The following is an 11,314-nucleotide window of genomic DNA, read 5'->3' as shown; positions in this document are numbered from 1 at the left end:
GGTGCAGATTCCTCAGGATAAATCACATCTATGCAATTGGAGGGCAGGTTTGAAAAACAAGCTAAAATATAAACGCGCCACTATAATCTCATCAGGTGTGTTACTGGACTCCCATTGGGCGACTTCATTCACCGCTCACGGCTCAGCGAGTCTTGTCAATCGAAAAACGGAGGAATTGAGAAAATCCCATTTTAGCTCAGTCGTGTTTTATGCCAACCCATCTCTGAATTCACACGTTCAAGGCAATCAAGGACCATCAGTTAAAGACTTTTCTTTTTTTAAAAAAAAATCAAACGTACTTGTCAAAATTCCTTAGTCAACGCCGGACTACAAATCCTATTGTGCAACCATCTGATGGACTGGGATAGTATCTTTTGCCTTGAGCAAGGGGTTGGACTAGAAGACCTCAAAGGTCCCTTCCAGCCCGAGGATTCTATGTTCTGTGCTGGCTGGCGAAAAGAGTATTGGGGGTAGGGGCGAAAGAGTGGCGAAGGAAGGAAGGAGAAGAAAGGAAGGAAGGAAGGAAATGGGAATGAAAAGGAAGGAAGGAAGATGGGAATGAGAAGAAAGGAAGGAAGGAGATGGGAATGAAAAGGAAGGGAGGGAGGAGGGAGGGAGGGGAGATGGGAATGAGAAGAAAAAAAGGAAGGAGGGAGACGGGGAATGAGAAGAAAGGAAAGAAGGAGGGAGGGAGGGGAGATGGGAATTAGAAGAAAAGGAGGGGAGATGGGAATGAAAAGGAAGGAAGGAAGGAGATGGGAATGAGAAGAAATGAAGGAAGGGAGATGGGAATGAAAAGGAAGGGAGGGAGGAGGGGGGGAGATGGGAATGAGCAGAAAGGAAGGAGGGAAGGAGATGGGAATGAAAAGGAAGGAAGGAAGATGGGAATGAGCAGAAAGGAAGGAGGGAAGGAGATGGGAATGAAAAGGAAGGAAGGAAGATGGGAATGAGCAGAAAGGAAGGAGGGAAGGAGATGGGAATGAAAAGGAAGGAAGGAAGATGGGAATGAGAAGAAAGGAAGGAAGGAGATGGGAATGAAAAGGAAGGGAGGGAGGAGGGAGGGAGGGGAGATGGGAATGAGAAGAAAAAAAGGAAGGAGGGAGACGGGGAATGAGAAGAAAGGAAAGAAGGAGGGAGGGAGGGGAGATGGGAATGAGAAGAAAAAAAGGAAGGAGGGAGACGGGGAATGAGAAGAAAGGAAAGAAGGAGATGGGAATGAGAAGAAAGGAAAGAAGGAGGGAGGGAGGGGAGATGGGAATTAGAAGAAAAGAAGGAGGGGAGATGGGAATGAGAAGAAAGGAAGGAGATGGGAATGAAAAGGAAGGAAGGGAGGAGGGAGGGAGGGGAGATGGGAATGAGAAGAAAAAAAGGAAGGAGGGGAGACGGGGAATGAGCAGAAAGGAAGGAAGGAGATGGGAATGAATAGAGAAGGAAGGAAGGAAAGAAAAAAGAAAGAAAGAAAGAGAAAGAAAGAAAGAAAGAAAGAAAGAAAGAAAGAAAGAAAGAAAGAAAGAAAGAAAGAAAGAAAGAAAGAAAGAAAGAAAGAAAGGAGAGCCATGTTCTTCTACCACCTGGTGCCCTCCGGAAGGGACGGGCTGCCCTTCCCATCATACCGCCTGGCAGGACGAGGATCACGGGTGGCATGGGACATGTAGTCCTCCGACTGACTCCAAAGACCGCCCCCAATCCCTCCAACTCAAGCCCCTTCTCCCCCACCCCCGACCCCCAGATCCCCCCAGATCCCAGCCAGCCGTTCCAGCGCCACCGCGGGGCAGGGCGCGGGCGAGAGCAACAGCAGCGGCGGCAGGAGCAGCTGCACGGGGTTGGCATTGACGTCAGAGCGGCCGCACGTGACCGGCGAAGCCAATCAGAGCGAAGCTCCGGAGCGGCTCCTGCCAGGCGCTTCCAGCCTCTCCTCCTCCTCCTCTCTCCTCCTCCGGCGGCGGCGGCTCCTCGACGCCGCCCCTGGCTCCCAGACACGCGTCCGCTCGCCCGCCCGCCCGCATCCAGACGTGCAAGCAGAGGACCCGGCGGGCCCCTTTTGTCCTGCCTGGAAGCCGTCGGTCCCTCCGCCTGGCCGCCCAGACGCCCAGCCCAGCCCCGCACCGTCCCTCCGGACTAGCGCCTTTTGTCTGGGCGGGCTTGGCCAGAGCGGCGGGCGGTTGCATGGGGGCTCCGGGCGGCTCCGGGGGCGGCCGGGGCTAGAGACGACCCTCCCTTCTCTCCCTCCCTCTCGCTGGCTCGGCCCGGGGAGGGGGCGCCATGGATTGCACGAGCGGCTGCGGGGGCGGCAGCGACCCCCGCCCGCTGGAAGAGAGCAAGCCGTTGTTGGGCGAAGCGCCCGAAGGGACCAAACCCGGAGCCGCCCCGTGCCGGCGAGGCGTCCACTGCAGCGGCATGAGGTACAAGCTGCTCCAGGAAGGGGACATTCAGGTGTGCGTCGTGCGGCACCCCCGGACTTTCCTCAGCAAGATCCTCACCTCCAAATTCCTGCGCCGCTGGGAGCCTCATCACCTGGCCCTCGCCGAGCACAGCCTGGCCTCCGCCACGGTAGGCGCCTCTCCTTTCTGCCTCTAGAACGCCTTTGCATGCTTAGATATCAACGTTATGGGTGCGCTTGACCAAATACATACGTACGTACGTACATACATACATACATACATACATACATACCTTGTTTCCCCCAAAATAAGACACCCCCTGATAATAAGCCCAATTGGGTTTTTGAGGGCATGGCAATAAGGCCAAGCGCTTACTTCAGGGTTCAAAAAAAATATAAGACAGGGCCTTATTTTCAGGGAAACACAGTATCTATCCATCTATATCTATCTATCTGTCTATCTATCTATCTGTCTATCATCTACCTATCTATCAACTATCTATATCTATCAACTATATCTATCTATCTGTCTATCATCTATCTATCTATCAACTATCTATATCTATCAACTATATCTATCTATCTATCTCTGTCTATCTATCTATCTATCTAACTATCTATCTATCTATCTCTGACTGTCTGTCTATCTATCTATCATCCATCTATCTATCTATCTATTTATCTATCTATCTATCTATCTATCTATCTATCTATCTCTGTCAATCTATCTATCAATCTATCAATCTATCTTGTTTCCCCCCAAATAAGACCTCCCCTGATAATAAGCCCAATTGGGTTTTTGAGCACATGGCAATAAGGCCAAGCACTTACTTCAGGGTTCAAAAAATATAAGAACAGGGTCTTATTTTCAGGGAAACACAGTATCTATCCATCTATATCTATCTATCTATCTGTCTATCTATCTATCAACTATCTATATCTATCAACTATATCTATCTATCTGTCTATCATCTATCTATCTATCTATCTATCTATCTATCTATCTCTGTCTATCCATCTATCTATCTAACTATCTATCTATCTATCTCTGACTGTCTGTCTGTCTATCTATCTATCTCTGACTGTCTGTCTGTCTATCTATCTATCATCCATCTATCTATCTATCTATCTATCTATTTATCTATCTATCTATCTATCTATCTATCTATCTATCTATCTCTGTCAATCTATCAATCTATCAATCTATCTTGTTTCCCCCCAAATAAGACCTCCCCTGATAATAAGCCCAATCGGGCTTTTGAGCGCATGGCAATAAGGCCAAGTGCTTATTTCAGGGTTCAAAAAAATATAAGGGCCTTATTTTCAGGGAAACACAGAACATACATAACATACATAAAATAAAATGAAGTAAAAAGTGTGCCTCTCCCACACTGGCTTCAGCCAGGAAGACCCTCTCCGCCCCCCACCCCCCTTGGGCTATATTGGGGGATACTTCCTTCCCCCCCACACACCTTTATCTGGGTTTGCACATCGGGCTGTTTGAAACAACCCCCCCCCCCTTGAGATAGGTCTTGGGGTGTCAGGCAAAAGCAGCCAAGCTGCAAGGCAACCCCTCGGGCTGGTTTTGCCCCCCCTGCCCCCAAGACCTGGCTCGGTGGGATTTGAAAACCCACCTTGGCTTGGCCCTTCGTGCCACATCTGTGGTTTTTTTGGGGGGTGGGCAGTGTCCCCACAATCTGCTCAATGTAGACTTTGCTTGCTTGTTCTGGGCAGAGAGGGCCCCGTTCTCTCACTACCTTTCCTTGCTCTTTGGCCCCTGGGTTTTGAACATGGTCCCTCCCACACAAAGACACCCAGTCCCTTCTCTGTGCTTGGGGAGCGGTGGGAGGGGGCGGTAAGGGAAGAGTTGTGGTCCAACACCTGGATGGGGAGAGCTGGAAAACCTCCCCACCACCAAAATAATTTTTTTGCAAAACCTGGCATGCAGGAAGGATGATCTTTGAGGTCAACAGAGGTGCTTTTGAACAGAAGCAACCTTTCGACTTTAGGCCGCTTTTTAAAAACACACACACACAAAAGTATTAATTTTTATTGTTCTTAATCCGATTGTCATCTTCTTGTCCTTCGGCAGTTTTGGAATATCTGAGGTTGAGACGAGAGAAGGTTAGCAAAAAAAGAAAGAAACAAAACAAAAAAAAAATCCTGTTTGTGAAGGGCTTGTCTTTCCCATTATTTAGATGGCTATTGTAATTGAATTATTCATCATGACACCTCATGATGGAAGATTTCGCTTCCTCTTTTTCTTCAGCGTTCAGAGGCCCCGATTACTTAGATTTTAATCGTTTCCTTCTTTGGAGGTTGAGGTTTCTTTGTTTTTTAATCAGGTTGGCTGGCTCTTTAAAATGCTGACTTATAATTAAAGGAAGAATGGAGAACAAATCAAACCTTGGGACGACGGAAGGCAAATAGGCTTTGTACACGCGGAGCAGTTGGCTGGTTCAAGAAACAACATGCATTTTGTGTTTTCAGTTGGAGTCTGAAAGATACACCCTTATGAACTTCGGTCTCTTCAGAGCCAGGGTTGTTCCTCTTTATTCCTCTTGCTCTTTCGAAGTCCGCGTGATGAGCAACCTAAGGATTATGGGGAGGGTTGTACTCCACCTCGTCTAAAAAGCAGAAGGCTGGAGGAAGCCCCTCCTCCTCCTCCTTGGGATTTGAAATGATTGTATTAAATCTCCTGCAATATCCCTTTCCCTCTTCTAGGTTGCAGAAAATGGTGCGTTTGCTTTCTCCCGTCTCAGATAATCACATCTTGCTGGATTTAGGCTAGATTGCAGATACCGTAGATTTTATTTTTTATTTATTTTATCATATTTATATACTTTTATTTATTTTTATTTTATTTATTTATATACACTTAAAAGCTACTTTTAAGTGTTCTTTATGAGACTAAAATTTCATCTCGGCTCAAGAACCGTGGGTGTTTACTTCTTCCCGTGCCTGTAATGAATGTTGGCCTTCTTGCAAAGGCGTTGGTGAGCCAAGCATCTCTTTACAGTTCACCATAACAACCCTGCAAGGTAGGCTGCCAGAAAGCAACAGGCTCAAGAGAATATACAATAAGGCTGCAGTGTCAATTGCAGAAGGGTTAATTAACCCGGTTTCCTTGCAGCTTTGCTGTGGTTGCACAACCCACCAGTTGTGTCGTCCGAAGCAGCCATTTTCCAGTTGGCTCTCTGAAGTCGATCGTTGCCAACCACAGGTAGACATTAGCAGCAGTTAACCTGTGTTTAGAATTAATGATTGTTCTGGACTTTGGGCCTTTTGATGAAGGTGGTGCATGACTCACCGGGCGTCATATAAATGGTGCAAATAATAAATAGCGCGAGGACTATGCTCAGTTCCTCCTAACCTGTGACAGTTCACACATGCTGATTAGCCAAAGCGAGATCTTTAGGACTTCTTGTGGTCTATCCACTCGGCCTCTGGCTCTTCATTTTGTGGCTGGAGTGTGATCAAAGTTTATGGAGATCTCGCCTAGCAGTAAAGCCTGACTGACACCCCTGGGTTTATTGCTAAGTAAGGGTATATATGGATTGCTGCCATCGTTGTTTTTTTTCTTTCCTCTTATTTATCTCCATCTCCCTTTCAGTTCTCTTTTCCTGTTTGTTTACAGAGCGTGGCTTTTATCTGTGATTGGTTTCAGTGACAAGCTTGCATTTTGTTCACATGATTGAGGTAGGAGAGGGTTTCCTAATTCTTTGGGTTTTCAAATCAAGCCTAGTCAGAACAGCCAACTGAAAATATTTCTTGACAGAGCAATATAATTAAAAAAAAAAATGAGTGCATTTACCAGGTTCGCATCTGACTTTTGGTGTACTATATAAAAACCTTGCCTTGCATTTTTTTAAAATCAGGGTTATGAAATCCAGGGCTGTCTTCCAGTGGTAAACACAGAGCAAGCCACTAGAATATAAACTGAGAGCAAATTCAACACTCTATCAGCACTGATAATGTTACCTAGTTTGGTAATGAAGCGTTTGCAAGGAAACAACCGAGTTTAAAGATCACCAAGGAAGCTCCATTCCAGTGGTTTATTTAATAGTTGCAGGGCACCTTGATGTATTAACTTAGCCATAGATCTGTTGTGAATCAAAAACTGAAATACTGTGTTGAATCCTTAGTTGAAGTTTTATAGCCGTGATTTGATTGGGGGATAATATTATAAAGCACAATTTATTACTGCCACGTTTTTCTTTTTAAAACCCTGGGGAATAAAGAACCATGAACTCATCTCGGTTGAGCTTGGAATGCATTGTAGTCCCAGGGTTTGTTTTTAACCTCGGTGTGATTATTTTACTCGAAATGATTGGGTTCACCTTACCTGCAAAAAAAACCCAGGCGAATCACGTGACAGCTTAGTGCAATCTGTGACCCAGAGTATTGAATACCGTTGAACCAAGGGGAAGGAAAGAAAAGCCAGGCATGAGAACATCAGCTAATCCAATGTTTTACTTGCCAAAAGTTTGAATTTTGGGATTCAAAAATTTTAGCAACCTGTTCTCTGCCTAGTTGCTGGATGGGTGTGGCCATGGTGGGCGTGGCCTACCCGGCCTCCTGTACTACGGCGGGGTGGTGGTGGCATCTTCGCCCTCCCCAGGCTCTGGAGGGTTTTCTCAAGCCTCCAGGAGAGCGAAAATGGCCTCCCCCGGGCTCTGGAGGCCCTCAGGAGGCCAGAAACTAGCCCGTTTCCGGACTTCCGGAACTTCTGGGACGCCCGTTTTTCGTCCTCCCAGAATCTCCATGTGGGCTCTGCACTTATCTGGCATCCAAAACAGGCCACATGGAGACTCCTGGGAGGGGAGGGGCGGGGGGGACAGGGACAGCCACTCCTTGCAACTACTGGTTCGGCGAACCAGATGTAAAATTAGCATCTAGTTCGCCCGAACCGGCTGAATCTTGCCCACTACCAAAAAAAAAGTTTTTGTATTTCTACTCTCCTGTCCAATGGCCAAAATGTCTTTTATATTTCTTGGTGAGCTTTCTGCCCCTTTCAGTCCCCCTTCTTTCCCCCCCCACTCCCCCGGTCTTTCAGATGCCCTCCCCTTTCCCCTCCCTTCAGGTCCCTGGAGATTTAATGGAAAATTAGGGAAGTGGCAGAATCCTGGCGAGAGACTGGTATGCTAAAACAGGAGATCTTCACTGACACCTGAGGTCTTGTCCCCCCTCTCCCCCTCCCCCGTCCCAAAATGAAACATCACTCCACTCCACCCCTGGGAATTTTGTTGTAATCCTTTTTCTCTTTGAAAGATGATCCCAGGCAAATTCCTCATGGAATTGGCTGGAGAGTAGCAGGGTTGCACTGTGGTTTTTTTTCCCCCTGCATAGCATTAATCCAAAGGCTGGTCATTTCCTGGATCATCATTATTCCATCTCTTCTTGTCTGTTCACGATCTTTCCACTTCTTTCTCCTTAAGTCCGTGATGGAGAACCTACGGCACACGTGCCCGATGTGGCACACAGAGCCATCTATCCAGGCACACGAGCTGTCGCCCAACTCACCTGCAGCTGCGCATGTGCGCACGCCCCAGCTTGTGTTCGGGCCTCCGGTGCGCATGCGTGCAATTCAGGGGAACTCCTTGGAGCTCTCTTGTGCATGCGTGCACATTTGCCCGTGCATGCGAGAGTACTGGCATGCAGCGCGTTCATGCACGGATGTGCATTGCGTGCGTGAAAACCATGCGCATGAGCCGATGGTGCGATTGTTCCCGCAGTGCACAGGGGAGCCACGCGCAAGCTGCTGCAGATGGTACAGTTGCGCGCATGGGGGAGGAGCCACACATTAGCGAAGCGTGCGAAGCGAGTACCTGTTCGGCACTCGGTGAGTAAAAAGTTTGCCATCACTGCCTTAAGTCAAGGTGTAGTCCTTGACTTAAGACCGTCATTGAGCCCCCAAATGACAGTCATGGGTCATGGCAGTTGTTAAGAGGTCACTCCCCATGGCTGTGCCCGACGGTATAACCTTTTTTGCTGTGATCATTAAGCAAACTTATGGCGGGGCCGAAAGCCCTAATAAGCAGGTATATACAAAAAAGTATGCAGGCTATTGCTATAATGCATTGTAAGCCGCCCTGAGTCTATGGAGAAGGGCGGCATATAAATTGGACTAATAAATAAATAAATAAACACCGTGGACATTTAGCAAACATACCAGTTGTTAAATAAATCTGTTGTTTCCAATGGACGTTTTTTGTTTTTTTTTCTGGAAACGAGAAGTAAACGCTGATTTACTTCTTTACATGATTGCAAGGATGTTTACGTGATTGCAAAGATGTTGCAAATGGCTGTAATTTCGAGCTGGTTACCAAAAATGCAATGATGTGACAGATGTCATAACTTTGAAAAACAGCCGTCAATAGCTCTGGGGGACAATCCATTGTAACTTTGAATGGTGTCTCTAAGCGAGGACTACCTGTAATAGTTTCACTGACAAGGCTCAACTAATTAAAATTTCCATCTTTTGCTTGGGAAAAGAGATGTAGATCAGGGGACTCCAACCTTGGCAACTTGAAGCCTGGCGGACTTCAACTCCCAGAATTCCCCAGCCAGCAAAGCCAGCAAAGCGATTAGCTTCTTGTGCATAGGCATGAGCAATAAATCATTTGAACTGGAACTTCATGCATAGTTCTGATTCTTTCTGCTTGATACTAAATCATTGATTCGTTTACGACAGTCCTTGTTTTTATAGCCATAGATTTAAAAAAAAAAAAAAATCTGGCTATTGCCTGATTTTAGGATTTTCATCTGCAAGTAAAATTTTCACATATTCAGGAATATCTTTTTCTGTTTTGGATTTTGAAATAGGCCAAAGACCCTCAAAGCAAGCATGTACCCCCATTTTTCCTTTAAAGCTGGGGTGTCCAACCGTGGAAACTTTAAGACTTGTGGACGTCAACTCCCAGAATTCCCCAGCCAGCCTCCTTCTCCCCCCCCCCTTCATTGTCTCTTTGGGGCTGTGCTTGACCAAAAAATGAAGGATCTTTTTCCTGCTGCTTTCCAGAAGAGATCTTTTACAAATGAAAGTAGAAGAAGATCAACCTAGGTGTATCAATTGTGTTTATGCTTGATCTATCAAAGGCCAAACTGCCTTTGTTCCCTGTTTTATATGTATACATATAAAACAGGGAACAAAGGCAGTTTGGCCTTTGATATAAAAGTCTTCAGCTGTATTTTCTTCTTTTAGAAAGGGGTAGTTTTTTTTCCATGAGAGTTTTTCTTTTCCACTTTTAAAACCCAGGTAGAGAGTTGATAATTCTGGTTCTTCAACAGTTGCCCCAGTGAGAGATCCAGGAAGCAACTTTGGACAAGTGTCCTTCAACCTTGGCAACGTTAAGAGGGCTGGACAAAGCTGTGCTTGGCTAAAGAATTCTGGGAGTTAAAAGTCCACAAATCAATTTCTTTCTTTCTTTCTTTCTTTCTTTCTTTCTTTCTTTCTTTCTTTCTTTCTTTCTTTCTTTCTTTCTTTCTTTCTTTCTTTCTTTCTTTCTTTCTTTCTTTCTGTCCTTCCTTCCTTCTTTCCTTCTTTCCTCCCTCCCTCCCTCTTTCCTTCTTTCTCTCTATTTCTATCTGTCTGTCTGTCTTCGTCTGTCTTTCTTTCCTCCCTCCCTCCCTTTTTCCTTTTGTCTCTATTTCTTTTTGTCTGTCTTTCTGTCTTTGTCTGTCTTTCTTTCCTCCCTCCCTCCCTTTTTCCTTCTTTCTCCCTATTTCTTTTTGCTGTCTTTGTCTGTCTTTATCTCTTCCTCCCTCTCTCCCTCTTTCCTTCTTTCTCTCCTATTTCTTTCTTTCTTTCTTTCTTTCTTTCTTTCTTTCTTTCTTTCTTTCTTTCTTTCTCCTGCTCTCGCTCTTTTTCTCTATAAATCAATTTAATGGGACCTTCACATATGGACCTGATCTTTTGCACCTGACCTATGGACAAACCTAGGGGCCCCCATTACTATGACTGTTGTCAACTCACCAAGGCTGAGAAATCCAGTCTTGTAGGAATCATAGGGGCACTATCTGCTTCCGGCTTAGAAGAAGGACTCAGGATCTATTGGAACAGTAAAGTTCCTATGATCATCATTGTATGAACTCTGCTGTGCTAGCTGACTGGGGAATTCTAGGAATTAAAAATCCATTCATCTTAAAGATGGTTGAGAAACACTGAATCTCGCCCTTACCTACCCAACGTCTGTTTCACTGTTAATCTGTTAAGACTGTTTACTTTTTCAACACTTTTTTAAAATTAAAAATTTCCAATTAAAAACAAACTCGGGGAAAAGAAAGGTGACATTTTGGCAGGGGTCTCAGAGAAATGTGCCTGGGTTAAACGAAAGATTCATGAATAAGCTACCAGTTACACATAGCACGAAGTTGAAAATCAGGGATTACTGAACAGAAGGCCTGAATTCCCACAGCACCCTTAATCCAAAGCCAAGCAGATCACATTATAGCTTAGCAAACAAACAAACAAACAAAAAAAGACAAATATCCAGATACAGGCATTGGTTTATTTGGTGCAGCTAATTTTGGTTAAAAATCCAAGCTGGTTCTTCTACAGCAGTGTTTCTCAACCTTGGAAGCTTGAAGATGGGTGGACTTCAATTCCCAGAATCCCCCAGCCAGCGCTGCTGTCTGGGGGATTCTGGGAGTTGAAGTCCACCCATCTTCAAGCTACCAAGATTTGAGAAACACTGTTCTACAGATTTTGATTGGTTGAGGATTTCGACCAGACACAATACCATGTGCAGTTATTAGCACATAAATGATCATAACATATTTTTGTCAAATCTGCCCTGTTGTCCTGCTGGTTCCCCCCCCCCCCTTTCATTGTCCTTTAAATCAGATGCATTTTTGCAGCACGCATGTAGTTTTCCATTGTGCAGGATTTCATACTTAAAGAGTAACCTCGTTTTTATCCCCAAGGCTGTATGC

At 45.6% G+C, this 11,314-nt stretch overlaps 1 protein-coding gene across 1 annotated transcript in view; it reads left to right on the top strand.

Annotated features, from left to right (window-relative positions):
• Window positions 1-2,207: 2,207 nt before the first annotated feature.
• The window catches only part of CMIP (c-Maf inducing protein), a 190,213-nt gene continuing 181,106 nt past the window's right edge, over window positions 2,208-11,314 (top strand). Inside the window, exon 1 of the mRNA XM_070953238.1 lies at window positions 2,208-2,550. Coding sequence (XP_070809339.1) covers window positions 2,263-2,550 — 288 coding nt within the window. The 5' untranslated portion in view covers window positions 2,208-2,262. The remainder of the gene's footprint in view (window positions 2,551-11,314) is intronic.

The sequence above is a fragment of the Pituophis catenifer genome, unplaced genomic scaffold (assembly GCF_029215685.1).
Source record: "Pituophis catenifer annectens isolate HBS135680 unplaced genomic scaffold, rPitCat1.0.hap2 SCAF_13, whole genome shotgun sequence".
Classification (NCBI taxonomy): domain Eukaryota; kingdom Metazoa; phylum Chordata; class Lepidosauria; order Squamata; family Colubridae; genus Pituophis; species Pituophis catenifer.
Note: the sequence above shows the minus strand (reverse complement) of the source record. Positions and strands in the feature narration are given on the sequence as shown.